General features: G+C 44.0%; 5 protein-coding genes across 6 annotated transcripts; 2 read left to right on the top strand and 3 right to left on the bottom strand.

The window, feature by feature from the left end:
• Positions 1–932: 932 nt before the first annotated feature.
• FOXG_17539 (uncharacterized protein) lies at positions 933–1,977 on the top strand. Its single transcript, XM_018397547.1, has 2 exons — positions 933–1,254; positions 1,309–1,977. Exons 1-2 carry the CDS (start codon positions 1,138–1,140, stop codon positions 1,831–1,833), a joined length of 642 nt encoding a protein of 213 aa, XP_018258569.1. The 5' UTR covers positions 933–1,137; the 3' UTR covers positions 1,834–1,977.
• Positions 1,978–3,564: 1,587 nt separating this feature from the next.
• Positions 3,565–5,061, bottom strand: FOXG_22849 (endo-1,3(4)-beta-glucanase). The gene has a single exon (XM_018403268.1). The coding sequence runs from the start codon at positions 5,018–5,020 to the stop codon at positions 3,932–3,934; it is 1,089 nt and encodes a 362-aa protein (XP_018258570.1). The 5' UTR covers positions 5,021–5,061; the 3' UTR covers positions 3,565–3,931.
• A 318-nt stretch (positions 5,062–5,379) lies between these two features.
• FOXG_22850 (uncharacterized protein) lies at positions 5,380–7,571 on the top strand. Its single transcript, XM_018403269.1, has 4 exons — positions 5,380–5,917; positions 5,970–6,010; positions 6,066–7,011; positions 7,096–7,571. Exons 1-4 carry the CDS (start codon positions 5,449–5,451, stop codon positions 7,131–7,133), a joined length of 1,494 nt encoding a protein of 497 aa, XP_018258571.1. The 5' UTR covers positions 5,380–5,448; the 3' UTR covers positions 7,134–7,571.
• A 2,573-nt stretch (positions 7,572–10,144) lies between these two features.
• FOXG_22851 (uncharacterized protein) lies at positions 10,145–11,277 on the bottom strand. Of its 2 annotated transcripts, XM_018403271.1 has the most exons (3): positions 10,547–11,277; positions 10,341–10,499; positions 10,178–10,282 (listed from the first exon to the last, which is right to left on the bottom strand). In XM_018403271.1, the coding sequence occupies exons 1-2, from the start codon at positions 11,162–11,164 to the stop codon at positions 10,398–10,400; spliced, it is 720 nt and encodes a 239-aa protein (XP_018258573.1). In that variant the 5' UTR covers positions 11,165–11,277; the 3' UTR covers positions 10,178–10,282; positions 10,341–10,397. The 2 variants fall into 2 exon arrangements, with proteins under 2 accessions (XP_018258572.1, XP_018258573.1); XM_018403270.1 differs by having other exon boundaries at positions 10,145–10,499.
• Positions 11,278–13,523: 2,246 nt separating this feature from the next.
• On the bottom strand, positions 13,524–15,069 carry FOXG_22852 (uncharacterized protein). Its single transcript, XM_018403272.1, has 2 exons — positions 14,852–15,069; positions 13,524–14,803 (listed from the first exon to the last, which is right to left on the bottom strand). The coding sequence occupies exon 2, from the start codon at positions 14,129–14,131 to the stop codon at positions 13,610–13,612; it is 522 nt and encodes a 173-aa protein (XP_018258574.1). The 5' UTR covers positions 14,132–14,803; positions 14,852–15,069; the 3' UTR covers positions 13,524–13,609.
• Between the last annotated feature and the right edge of the window lie 56 nt (positions 15,070–15,125).

A 15,125-nucleotide genomic window follows, 5' to 3' on the forward strand; every position in this document is an offset into this window, starting at 1 on the left:
TCCTGGATCCTTTCCGTCTCTTGATGGTTGGTTGTTCCAGGGTAAGCAAGTTCAGAGCTCCCGTAAACCTTTGTTCATGGAGGTCTTCCGGTGCTTACGGCTTTCGAGAGTTTTTGTGGGGGCTCAAATGACGTAACTGCTGGGGTCGTAATAACAAGCCTGTAGGCTCCTATGTTCCATACGAAGCTATTATTTCATAACGCTTTGACGAAAACGGTCTTACAATTCATGTCGATGATATGAAAGTTTGCCCAAGGCTCTTATGCAACAAGCGTTAATTTCAGCCTATCTCATTTCCATAGGTGTAACATAGTCGAGCTTTGGTAGAACTAGTAGGGAGGACCTTCCCTTCGATCCTGCGGCTCAGCTAGCGTAGTCGACATCTAGGTGAATGAGCGATAGATCAAGGTTTACAAGCTGAATCTGATGGCGGTATAATCTTTTTTTGTTAATTGTGACACGCAGGCTTTGCGAGTATAGAAATTATTTTGGAAAGTAAATATTGTGAAGACAGACACCGGCACCAAACTCTAGACTACTTCTGAGCCGACAATTCTAACGGCCTTACGGTTCCATCAATCCACCCTTGATTTGATTAAGATATATGACTCAACAGCCTTTAGGGTCATATCCACTTTCATACTTCAACCTATTTCGTTTAGTATTTTTTTAACTGATGTTTACCCTACAGAAATCCGTGTTATGATCAAAACTCCTGACCAAGAGCCCTGGTATAGAGATCTAGTGCCTTTCTACTAAAGATAGCAATTTATTGGCCAAATCCAACAGGGCAACTGTGAGAACGTCTTATCACAGCGGATTCAACGAGATGTGGAGGCTGACGTGAAGCTTCTCCCTTTCATTGACTAAACTACGAACTGATTCGTCATTCCGATTGTCTTAGCATCAACCCCCTTGCACATGCATCACACAACATTTCTTCGTGGTTTCGAAGCACGTTGTGCAGACCCGCAGCCTGCACTCTTGTAGCAGATATCCACTTTTTGAATCGGTCTCTGGTGCGGGCCAAGAAGGGCCAACGTCCTATAGAGTTTGATAAAGAACGGGCTCTCCAGTGCAATACTATGAGGCACCCGAGGCTTGTATTTGACCTGTTCATTAGAGCGTAGGTCCACCATGAATATTAGCGATACATATACCGGCAACAAAGTCCCCCAAGCCACCAACAGAGCGATGAACGACCAGGCCGCACATGTGCTGCACGAGTGGATGGCCTTGGGCCGAGCTCTTACGGTTCAATAGACAATCTACTGCAAAGAAAGATCAATATCCACTAATATCTCACAGGAATCGCCCAAAATTATCCAGACACAGTTTTGCCTCTGCCTCCAAATTCTAGGCTTGACTTTGCTTGAGCGATATGACGGCACTATGGCGAACGCTCTTCTAGGTCTGGGAGAAACGGAGATTATATCTACTTTGTCCGAAGACAGCGAGGCTGAGTACGAGAATTTGGCGTCGTTGGACCAAGACGATATCAACCTAGCCTTCCATTACATTGCGCTAATGCGAATCTTACTTGAGGAAGCAGGAGGGGAAGAAGCTCATATGCAGCGTGAGTACTATGACTCCACATATTCAGCTACGCAAAACCAGGTTATATACGGTGCTGCCGTAGGTGTACATGGACCCTGTTCGATTCAAAAAACTGATGTGACGGCCCTTCATGATGCCCTTTCACAGTCTGAGGTATGCGCCGGGCGGCCATTGGCAATAAGTGCCATCAAAGAACTGCTGGAAATCTGTTCTGCAGCGCTGGAAACAGACTGGATCATAGTGGAAAGGGAGCCAAAAGAAGGAAAAATGTCTTAAATAATGCTTGATATACATCACGAGACAATTTATTGCCATGGGCGTTGCAAACTCTTCAATTAAACTCTTCTTGAAAGTCGAAACGAAACCAGAAATACAATATTGAAAACAAAAGACACAATAAGGAGATCGCGGAGATTACCAGGTTTCGTGGATACACTTTGAATGTTACCAGTAACGCGTGCTAGTACGCTATCTATGCCAATCACCACCGTGAGATTCAACAGGAGGAGAAGCATGATCAAACACGACATTAAGACCACCATGATCGTTACGTATCGAGATGTAACTTCTTTCACCTCTCTTGACATTTCCTTCTCCTCTCCCTCTCTTGGCAATTCCTTCTCCTCTCCCTCCCTTGATATCTCCTTCTCTTCTTCTGTAGTAGCACTGTGATACGTACTTTCCCACCATAGGGTTGAGACTAGCCACTCAAACAGGGCTAGAAAGAAGAGGGCTGTTGCTATTGTGGTGCCTTCCCTGAGTATATTGAGCTTTATGATGTCAAGAGCCCATGGATATTGCTTGATCTTGATAAACTGTTCCAATGGGCCCGGGAACCAGTTGTCCATACCCTTCCAGATTGGCGTGCATTGGTTTGGGGAGGCACCCCAGCATACCTCGTCCATGCCAAGAGACACTTCGGTTGGTATATTTTTCAAAGCGTTTGAGATGGCCGTAGCCTTGGAAGATACTTCTTCGACTATCCGACTTGCTCCTCCCTCGATCTTGGAGGCAACGTCAGGGACACGATTTCTAACATCATCCAGGTCAAAGCGAGAGACTAGTTTGGGGAATTCGAATTTAATTGTCTCGATACCGCGTGTCTTTATTTCCTCATTGGAAATTGCAACAATCATGCAGCTGATGCTAATGCATGACGCTATAACAGCTACAGCACTTGACATTCGAGAATGGCGCCACGGATTCTTCATTACTCCAACTTGGCAAATGATAGTAACCGAGGGCTTTGGAAGATAACTCTCGAGAGAGCGACGGACTTTATGTCAAAACCGCCGGGATATTACGGTACAATTGCTATTTTCGTGCTTGAACATTGTATACCGTCCAAATCTGGCAGATCCGGAGTTCGTCAAGCAACGACAACAATAGCCCGATGGGTACCTCAATTTTTATCGCCCTGTGAGCGTTGTCTGTGACAGTACTAGCAGCGCCAGCGCGGCATATTGTCGCGTCCGGCCAGATGTATACATGTGAAGATTTATTAGCAGGCCTCGTGGATCATTCGTTCAGGGTATGCAAGTGAATTATTGATGACTGGCAGACATTCTGACTGTACTTGAGTAGACAACGAAGGTTAGAGGCTGCCAAATGCCATTGATAGCCGTCAGACTCACGACACCGCCACAATAGTAGCAGCATATATGATTGACGTGTATGGCAGTTGTACAGTGCACTAAGTCATTGTGTGGAATGCCAGAGTCCTTTTACGATGTCAAATGATACAGGGTCATGCATGTTGTTGGTGGGACCGGTTGAGACTGACACGATTCTAACGTGAGTTTAGAGACGCTTATCCTTGGTTAGGATGTAAGTAGAAGGCAGAGAGTTAAATTTGGATGCCCCCCTCTTCTATAGTTGTCATCTTTGGATAGGTGTGACGAGGTACTGTGGGAGGGTGGAATATCTCAAGTTTGGTCTAATAGCGGATTCGCGGTCTTTGCATGCAGGCTGCATGCGTGGTTGGGAATAGTTATAAACAAGATAGTTTTTGAGATTATTCATAGAAGTCGTTTAGCTATGTATAATAAGACACTTTGAAGAAATGGGTAAAAGAACATTAAAATACAACAATCAAATAAATATCTCTCCAATACGTTAACCTAGAGTAAAGCATCGAGTATACGTAATATCGGTTGTTCTAGCCGATTAAACCACCAAGTATGAAGTAGATGAAATACCCAGGGTGGAAAGTACAGCTCCTGGATCGTTATACAAGACGATATCCGGCTGATATTTTGACAAAACATGAACGATATGTAAAGACCTCAGAATGTGGATAACCGTGCCATTGAGGGAGATGTCATGGAAAAAGGGAAGTGGAGAAATTTGGGAAATGGAACAAGCTTCGTGGAGTTTAAGCTCGGGGCTCCTGATATATTTCAATGCTTTTGATGAGCCAGTAGGCCTCCCGTAGGTGGGAAGGGTTAGAAGCAATGTACGTTTTGCAGTCACCTAGAGCCGCTGTCTCGGGATTTGAATCCCAAATACCAGGAGAGCCTGCCCAATCGCCGCAAAAGGTAGTGTCAAAGACTATACGGTGCTCTTTGAAATGATCATCAAGGTGGCAGCCGTCACCGCCATTGAACCTAGCCGCAGCTGGACCCCAAGATGTAGGATCCGGATGGCCTGTCCGAATGTCACTGGGGACAGAACCGCGCTGAAAAAACCAAACAGCGATATATTCTGATGTCCACTCTGTCGCATAGACACCGCCCTTTACGCTATTGAACCCATTGCCATAGTTCTGGCTTCTCGACGTGATCTGGCCACAGCCTCCCGGTGCATTACAGTCGTCACCGATCTGCAAAGTACTCTGATCGCTACCTTCGTTATTGACAATGCAGCCGGGCCCAGTATGTAGATACATGCCATTGTGTGTCTGGGTATTTACACCCTCTATGATATCGATCTCACCTGAGAAAGGCCAGTCAGGTCCAAACATCCAGAAGGCAGGCCATACCCCGGGGATGCTTCCAGGCATATGGGTAATGTCAGCAATGAAAAGACCGTGTGTAAAGGACTTTTGAGAGTGTATGCGGACAGATTTGCGACCGTTCGGGGGGTTTTCAGTTTTGTAGTCGACGCCCAGATAGATACCATTGCCGGAAACCCTAGCAAGGCCTTGGGACTTCGCAGTGGTCGAGTCGACGTACTCAACGAACCCGTGCGTAGGATCTTCCTCGTCAAAGAAATCAAAAGAATTGAAGAAGTTGGAGGAGTCAATCCTATTGCTAAGGGTATACTGGGCACTGACATTGATACCTCGGATCATAGCCGTGGAAGCAATAGCGAGACAGATAATACGCATCCTGTCAATGGTCATCCAAATAGTAAAGAATAGAAAGATGATGTGCGTCAAGTCTCGTGGGCTTCTGGAGGTACAAATGTCGCCCATAGGGTCAGATGTAGATGCCAGCCAAATTTGGACGTACGTGCAGAACATGATATCTGGCACAAGAAGTATGAATCATTCAAAAGTTTCTCATTATTCTACGAAGTTTTCAAGAGCAGTATGTATATTGCGAGTCATTATTTGCGAATGTTTGGATGTATGACCCACGAGGTAAGCTCAGACGCTGTGACAAACCGGGAGGTTGACTGTCAACGAGAAAATTGTCTTGTGTGTTTGAATGTTTCTGAGACCTCGGCAAGTTGGATAAAAATGATGCGGGAGGCTTGCAATTTGGTTATGGCACGACACGGTAAGTTTTGCTTCTTTCAACATCGCTTGTATTCCTGGTTTTGTTTCTATTATAACCTATCCCAAACCAGAAGAGCCCCAGATGTAAGAGTCTGGAGTATGCCTACTATTACAGTATAAAAGCTACAATCACAGCCAAAGCGGGAGAACTCAGAGCTCTCAGGATCAGAATGGACTTAATATTAGTCTGTTTATTTGTGTTTCTGGCTGACTTGTGTTTTTGGATTCCATTGTCAAGGCTTCCAGGCTTGCGCCAGAAGCTTACTGATAGGATAGCAGGACCGAAAAGGAAGGAAAAGAAGTCGGATATCGTGGATGACCATGATCTAACTGGATTTGCGCCACCCCACAAGACAAGGGCTATCATATCGATTGTGGTCGCAGCAGAAAATGTTCTCTTGCTTCTCTATGCCTTCATGAGTGAGAAATCAATCCGTGGAGTGAGCATCGGCTCGGGAAAATTGGCGTTAGCAAACCTATTTCCTCTCTTCTTATTTGGCTCTCACGAAATCATTCTCGTCAAGTTACTACGGCACAGCCAGCAGCAAGTCCTCTGGGCGCATAGCCTCTTCGCGTGGATTGCTTGGTATGAAATGGAAGTCCACGTCGCAACTTCACTGTTCCTCGTCTCGGGCCTGAGTAAGTCTCTCTAAAATTCGCGAAAGCTTGATTGCTAAGCATAATCATCTAGCTTCGTGGAATAGCTTGATAGGCTGTATTATGGGGTTCCTGGTAAGCCGTGTGGACGTATCCAATTGCATGGAAAGCTACTAAATGCCTCTCGCAGACTTCTTTGGCCTTGGTTGGCAGCCTGGTGCGGTCATTTAACATGACAACAAGGCTTCATCGAACCTTTCATGGCGTTATTGCAATCATCGGCATACTAGGCGGCACGATCCATCTCTTACAGTCGATCTCGTGTTTGTTGCTTGTGTTGGCCACTGTATGTTTTGGGGTCACCGGAATTCACAGCCTCTGGCGCCCATACAGTATGCCAAATGCCATACTTGCCGTCGGCATTGATGACTCGTTTGAGAGGAAAGAAGCGGTAGAATTGAAGTTTCGGGTACCTGATAGTAAGCATGACTTTTACATCGAAACCTCCGGGACCTTTTACAGGGCAGCTTATGTCGCAGCGAGAGATAGTGGGGGGTGTGAAGCTACGGTGCTGCTCCCACTTTCCACCCTGAAAAGTAGAAAAAACCATGGTTCACTTCAATACCACGGACCTTTCCGCGCACCTTTATCTCCCTACATATATCTGAGCGCGAAACTCGACATCATCACAACAGGTAGCGGTATTATCGAGGGGTTTTCTTGCTTTAGATGGCGGCAACGGGTTGCAGAATCTGAGAACAAAACACCGGTCTTTACTAGACTAGTTTGGCTTACCACGAAGTCGTGTCCACCATATCTTTCCTATTACATGAATGATATGTCTTGGGAGAAGGAAGATGCTACAATCTTGGTTATCGTTCTTGGTAGCGAGGTGATGGGCTCGAAACACGTCACCTCTTGTTCAGATTCAATTCGAAATGAATCAATCGTTCTTGACAAACAAGATGACGATGAAGAAGGTCGTAACGAAAAGAATGCCCACGAAAGGAATGATATTAACAATAATGCATCATTACATTCATTTCAAGCTAAAATGACTATAAAATACGAAATCAACATAGATATGAAACATGCTATCAAGAAATATGTCAAAGAGCCTTCGAGACGAAGATATGGTCAGTTTGTTATTCGCATTGCTACTTCAATACTTTCACTTATTACCATGCTGATGGCTGTTTTGTTATACTAACCTTTCCTAGTGATCGGTGAAAGTCTCAGGGCCCTGCTTCAGGACTAGATTTCTGGATTCAAACTTTAGAAGGACCTGGGTATATGGTAATCACCTTGGGCCTTACTCACTTGAGAGGCTATAACGGAGACTGGTGTCCCTGGCAGATCTAGCAACGCTGTTGGGTAGTCATTGCTCGCTAAAATCATCAATCATTCGACAATAGGCTAACCGGTCAGATTGCCGCCAGTCTCAGAACCAAAGGTTTCTTAACCAAATGGCGCTGACAGTCAAGGACGGAAGTGGGAGGCCGTCACTGTGTACGCCAATGACAGCCAAGAGGCTACATATAGAGCCCATCAAATAAATGCATCCATCATACGCGTCGTCTCGCACCTTATCGTTCTGTTGAATACAGCTAGCCTCGATTATCCTAGAAATGAATGGTTTTGTCGCCTTATACAGCCTCCACATTTCCAACCTGTGATGCCAGATGCTCGGCGCCCTATTATCAACATAAATATAGATTGTGTGAGTAAGACAAAAGTCTTCTGTAGCTATGAACGGATGTGTAAAGATATGGTTTCTATTTATCCCCCATCTCCTCCCCCCTCCCCCATAAGCTAGATCGATATTCAGGTCTTCAATGAAGATCCTGGCATGTTTCACGTAATAGAATTAATTGAGGGGAATAGCAGTCATTCATTGCCTGGACCAAAAACGTCCCAGAGCGAAGCCAAATGTTCTTAGTTTACGTCCTTTATTTCACGCCTATACATGGAGATAAGTACTTATCGACGAAGCCACCCATATCTACCCCATCTCATATTAAGTACATGCTCTCATTTCAGGCCACCAGCGCCAGTAGTAATATTATGGCAACATAGAAGTTACGAATTACCTCAAGCCAATCTGAGGTTCTAAATAAATTTGGCTTGTATTCTCTTCGAGTCTTGTGTAACCTTGAACGATCGCCTTTGCGTCCCAGCTCGGCCAAAATTGTTTTCTTTTCTTTTTACACTCTATATCCACCCTTATACGGGAACAAACATATAACACTGGTTCCCCTGGCTATACTATATAGGTGGCCATTAGAGAAACACTAAAAGTTCGACTCATATTCGAGCCTTCTTTAAGATATTGGACGACTCTGGCTTCCAAAATTCAACCAGAGCCTCTAGATTCTCACGGTGCTTTATTTTGAGTTGCTCTTGCTGCTTTGTTGATGATGTCTCTTCCAGAACTCTTGCAGTATGAGCTACGGCTGCAAGATGGATTGCGTGGCCTGTTACAAGGTCTCTAGCTTTCAAGGTACGAGTCTTGAGAAATGGGCTTTTTGGCAAATAGAGCTCGCATAAATCCCGCGAACCTGCAAACTTTCTTGGTCTTCTTTGTGACATGGTCATCTGTAATTGCAGCCGGTCTCAGATGCGATAACTGAGTGTCTTACCACCGGATATATGTAATATTTAACATTGCACATATTGGCTATATTAATTCAGTAAATTATGCAAAACAAAGCTAAAGCATAGGATTTATTCTATGAATAGCTAGCTTTCTCCTATGAATATTTTATACGAAATGCTGATATCTTACGTTGTTTAAATTACATTTGAAACGAATTATTAAAAACTTATAATAGAGCTACGAATATAATTATACAGTTTAATTATTACCTTATGCTTGACGTTGTATTTCTTCCATACTATTTGATAAATGTTAATACTTTTGAACGGAGTTATTCCTTGCTATATATATGCACCAAAAGTTGTAGGGTCATTGCCTCAGTAAACACAGCCAAGGCCTCAATATTGGCCGATCAAAAGAAAAAGCATATACAGTATAAAGCTTAGAAGCCTAAGCCCAAATCGGAATCCGAATATCGGTATTCTGTCAAGACTAAGCTTATGGAATCGAAGAGGCTTAGAACATCTTTATTGTTGCGTGGCTGAAACTTTTCACTTGGCACCTCGTAATAAGTACGCACAGTATATCTAAAGTTCATAATCCGCTAATTTGTCCACCTGTAAGGAGTGAAAGCCATTACCTTAGTGTAGCTGATGAAGAGACCCAGAGAGTTTATCTCACCCTCTTCCTTGTTGGCAAACGTAGGTGTGGCCGTGGTATCAAGGTGATTACTCGAAGTAGATGCCCAGTAGTATCCCTACTTACCTCGAAATCACTAGTATGTAGTGGACAATTCCTCGGCCTTACGAGGATGGCCTGGCGTGGATTCGAAGAACGACTGACTATCCCCAAGTGTTATCTGCAAGAACGAACAGCAACATTATTCTCCTTCTTGTTAAGCTCGCTGAGTGTACATCAGCTTTACGCTCATTACTAGCCACTTGCCGTGCTAAACCTAGTTCTTACACTTGTCGTTGACACGAGAGATGTCAATCATGTTCATTTGATTACCTATTTGGTGAGAAAAACGCACGTCTCAATGGGCCCTCAATTCGTTTTGTAGCGTAGAGCCAATTGGTAACACCTGATTTTCCGACCGTTTCTCGATGGTTGTTGTTCACCTTCTAGATAAGTATAAAAGAAAGATTCCTATTGACTAAAAGCAATAAGGCTAGTTAACAGACATATAATATTACTATGAACTATAATAATATAATTCAGAGTTAAACATCAATATACTATAGTTACAGTATGGTGTATAGACATTGTCCTCTTTGCAACAACATTCTCTTTCTTACTTAGATTAAAGTACCAGCTTTGGACCACCGAATTGCCGTATAAGCCCATTTTCGGCTGCAAAAGAGATGTACCTCAAAAGCAGAGCGAAGCACAAGCGCTAGTCCTAGAGTGGTCACGCTACAAACAGTCCAAGCTTGCTTTATGATGACCTCCCCTAAGCGGCTTTCTACTGCAATGCAGGCGTATACAGCTCAATAAAATGCATTATGCATACTATGTGGGGCCCTTCACACTTGGGAAATCTGTTATGCAGGAGGAAAATACGCATGCTCAAAACGGTATAATAAGCAACGTAGATAGTATACTACGCTACTAAGTATAGCCCACCCTATAGTTTTTACTTTTTTTGAAGTAGCCAAGAATTTACAAGAAGGGGCTTTTGATCATACTTAGCAAATTATAGTTAACTATATTTCCTACAGGCACTTCTACTATTTAAACTATCAAGATATCTAACATGCTACAGTTTGGTTCACTGCAACGGCTGCACCTAACCGTCCCCAAAAGATTGGCTAATAACTGTTATTGTTGCCATTGCAGTGGCGCATATAGCTGTTTATAGGAGCTTACGGTGAACCAAGCCTTAGCATATATCTGTGGTTGGAAAATATGTTTGGCATTGGATATCTATGCTGCGGATTCATAACCTTCATCCTGTACCGATGTTCCATCCTGTACCGATGTTTCATCCTGTCCCGGGGTTTCATCCTGTACCAGTGTGCCGACAACCTGCATAGAGTTAGTGACTGGCAACAGATGCCGAAAGTGCACTTTACCTTTCGGATGTCTCTGATAAGAGTATTTCGAGCTTTGTATTTTTCATGCCACTTGTTGACGAGGGCAAGCGCATCAGCGTCGTCCTTGACTGTATCTGCGATCCTTGTAGTGTCAAGGTCGAATGATCCTGCCTCCTCGTCGTCCTCGATATCGCCCCCTATTGCTTCATCCAGCAACGATGAAAAACGATAAACACCATGAGTTTGCATCTCCTGAATCCAAACATCGAACCTTGTTTCGGGCTCTTCTTTCTCATATGAGTCAGCCCAGTCGATGGGCGTCCATCCATGGCTGTTGTCGCTTATAGCATCAAGGCAGCCAGTGTCCAACACAACCTTCTCGCTATCTCTATATGCCTTCGCAATTGCGTTAAAATCCTGATCTGGCAACTCTACCTTATCTCCTACACCCCCTGCGATCCGGCGGCGGAATGAGTGATATTCCGCCTTACTGCATACAACGTACTTTGTACGGGACGTACAGCTGTCACGGATCGTGCCACAATTCTTTTTGATTTTCCCTTCGTATTTTACCTTGACTCGGCCCGTTAAATAGAAGCTGGCGCCTTTCAATGGTTTGTAAAGCTCAGGTGGTTTGTCGTGCTTAGAGGAAGACATGTCAAGCCAAGTTCTCTGTCGCAATACGGTAGGGTGAAGTAGGCAGCATAGACAAGTTATATGCTGAGATAAATAGGTAGGAAGACTATAGTTTGTTCTATTTTTACACGTTGCTTTCAAAACACTATGACAAAGAAAGCTCAACTGAAATCTGTTTTTATCCTTATACTGCTGCATATTTAGCGGCAGCCCAGTTTATAACAATAGATGACTATAAGCGTGTCACCCAATAGCTAAACAATAAACAAGAATAGTTAAGTATGAAGATAAAATGGCAGAAGTTATCTATGGCCGCCATAGCTTTTTTTATATTTCTTTAACGGAAAACGCAGCTGAGTTTTGATACTTGAGAGCCTTTCGTTCACTTGAGCCAGTATAAGTTTATCATGAGCGCTTGAGGGCCTTTTTGACGGGCGCAATGGGGGTGCATAGTGATATCCGTACGGACTATGGTCTGAGATATTGGCCAGCCGGTCACGGGGCGCGATTTAGTCCACCATTGCACGATGGGCCATTACCGACTTACGACGAGGCTACCTGTCTGTCTCCACCCCCGCTGTTAGTGCGGTTTCACTCAAAGTTTTTGTATTTTGACACTGATGTCACTGCACCTGGACGCTAGTGTAGAGACTTATGCCTTATGAGGTTAAGACAGCGGTAAACTCAGAAACCGAATGAAGATCAGAACTGAGTGTTAGGTTCTGGTTCCACCAAATGTAAGTAAACTTATCAAATTAGTGGATATGAATAATAGGTAGAGAGCTACTCTAAGAACTTAAGGTTAAACTAATTGCGATTGTATTGTCAGTGATGTAAGTTGTAAAGTCTAGTATGTTTTGCGTAAGTTGAGTTATACACACGTCCTGTGATCTGGTTCCAATCGGTTGTAGTTACGCTTACAAACCATGTGTCTCCATATAACCATGAAACAATACACAAATTGAGATAGGAATCGTTGTCAGCCGAATTTGAAGCCAAACAGGGGCAAATTGTTAACCATTCATCCATTGACACATACGGGGCTGAATGTAACTTGATGCCCACAATGCAATTAAAAATTATATCCTTTGCCCTCTGATAACTACCCTTTAATACCAGGGCAGACTAGTTTACTGCATTTGGCTGAAATAGTTAGCTTTTAGTACCAGAGGCTCCTATTCGATCATAGATAGTCAACATTCGATACGGACGTGTTGATCTCATAGCTATATAGGTCTCCATTCAGGCTGTTTGGCGTCTTCTCTTCATCATTACGCCGCTGCCCTACGCGGTAGCTAACTATACGTGGGCGTTCTGAGTTCCTATGATAAGAGAGAAGTGGGAAAGTATGGGATAAGCAGAATCTGCCGGAAAGCCCTTGCTAATAGCCGAGGGCGTTTCGTTCGACTTAGCATATGGTGTTACTTTCTGCTGGGAACACCATAGCTTAACCGAGCGGTTACATTTGTATAATACGGATTAAGGTATCGTCTGGTACAGCATGGTTCAATGGTTATCTATATAGGTAAATGTTATATTTCAAAAAGCACTTAATAGCCATCCGCACTTTGGTTATCACGCAATGAATCTGACTTTAGAGCACCATGCGGAACAGGTTAAGTCACTGGTACAGGATATGTTGATAGATAGTCCTGATGGGAGTTCTAGTCTATTAACATATCTTGTGGTCGTTGTAGGGTTCGTAATTGAAAGGTGTGCACAGAATAGTGCTACCTTACGGGGTTGTAAAACACCAGGGTGGATTGTGATGACATGCAGTTCAAGTGAAACAGTTGCCATGCTCAGGGCAACGCAATATACAAACCCGGTATTGGTATAAATTGGGGGCTACTTGAACTAAGCTGTAATAAATATAATAGTTGGTTGAAGGTGTAAGCGCTTTTTCTATTCTTAGTCGGATGCGTGTGGATGGCGAAGGTCGCCGGTAATATTACTTGATAAAGAGCTCATAACCTGGGAGTCTTACACAAAAGCAGACCCTACGGCTATGAGGGCTGGTATATCTGATGTCGGGTCATTTGACATCCAGTAATTTTCCATGCCGGAATTTCCCAGGCCTTCAGCGAGGCAGCCTGGCCTTGAGTGGTAAGGATCGCCAAGGGGCGTAGAAGATTGACATGGAATTTACTGAAAAATATAGAATTTAAAACCGGGCCACAACAATCAGGCCAAATCGCAGAGGACCAGGCGATGGCCCTAAAGCCAATATTTCAGACAAGGACAAGACTAAAAGATCATAGTCTTTATCGTAGTCTGCAAGCAGCCTGGCTTGAGAACCTATCAATTAAAGATCTAGATTTGATCACAGACATGTTGACCAATCTAGCGGAAAACAGAGCCGACACATATTATCTTCTGGTCGCTAAAATGCTTACCATTGTGTTCCGTGACGAGAAATCAGCCGATACCATTATAAGGATACTACCAACTATGATGAGAAATGCGCTAACATACATACTGGACGAAAACAGCTGGCGTGGAGAAAGAACACGGATCTTTGTCGAATACCCCGAGACTGGGCAGGAGGATCGCATGTCTTGTTGGAAGCAGCGGCTCCAATTGTATCGAGGAATTGAGGAAGGAATATCGAAGCTCAGCCTTGAGTATGACAAGGATCTTGCCAAAGGTTCCGAACCTCCTCCGGATTTTCGTGATCTGAGCTCTGCCAGCAATATTGAGTACTGGAAGGATATTTGGGCAAAGGTCCAACAACAAGGTGACAAAACGTTCGTGGACTACTTCGACCGATGGAGGGCGTTGGCTGCCAATGTGTTCCAAATGACCCAGCTGCCACGAGAAGAAATCAAGTTTCTTTATCCTATTATAAAAAGATATTCGACCCGCCTGACGCTGCATTGCAGAGAGCTTGAGAGCTCTATGGAAAAAATGAACCAGAGAGCTAAGCATATGGAAGACACAACACGGAAGCTGCAGGAGGAAAACAAAGCATTGAAAGGAGAAATACATAACTCTGTCGCAGCATTTGAACTTCTGCTAGCACGCTTTGGCGCCGGGATCGATAGTAAAATACAACGGGCCATCACGAGAAAAGAGAGAATTGAAGTGGCCTTAAAAGCTTCAGAAGAAGAAAAGGAGAGAGGGGAAGATAAAGCGACAGGGAGAGCAGAGGTCCATAAGTCGTTAGCGAACATGCAAAGGATCGTAGTCCGCCTCGAGAAAATGTTTAAAGACTATAAATCACAAATTCAAAATCAACAGGACTATCTAAACACAACACTAGCCAACCTAGCAAGCACGGAAGGGAATGTTGAACAGCTACGACGTAAGTCTAACGATGACGACAATAGAATCAGGACACTAGAAAAAGAACTTAAGCTTCGTGAAGAGGATTTCACCAAGGTTACGGAAAGCCTGCTTGAACGTCAAATGATGATCTTTGACATGGAGGAAGGAAAGGAAGCTCTCATAGCCAACCGTCGATCGCAGAAACCTAGCGCGGAAAAGTACACTTTCCCGGTTCACTCAGAAAAGAATATTCAAGAATCAAGATCTTGTTACTGTACACAAATAGAAAAGACCGGAGAGGATAATAATGAAAACAAATTGGGACCTCAAACACTTGCAGATTCCAAGAAGGAGATCCGAGAGCTGAAAGAAGAGATGGCGGGAAAAGACGTACTTATTCAGAAGTTAATATCAGGTCTCTACGGCCTCAGACAATCTTACAAACAGCAGAGTTTAGAACACGGATCAATACGAACAGAACGGGACACCCTGCTGTCCAGACTATACCAGGTGCAGGACGCTGTTGAGAGACAATCAGAAGAACCAATCATCTTTGAGGGGAAACATAGTGAACTAGTGGGCTGGATAGAAGATCAGGCTAGGCGATCCCGCGCCGCCGAGGGACATCTGAAGACCTTACAATACCAGCAAGAGACTCTAAGGGACGAACATAGACAAACAGTCGAGGAGAAAAACAGACAAATTCAAGATCTAA

The sequence above is a fragment of the Fusarium oxysporum genome, chromosome 6 (assembly GCF_000149955.1).
Source record: "Fusarium oxysporum f. sp. lycopersici 4287 chromosome 6, whole genome shotgun sequence".
Classification (NCBI taxonomy): Eukaryota; Fungi; Ascomycota; class Sordariomycetes; order Hypocreales; family Nectriaceae; genus Fusarium; species Fusarium oxysporum.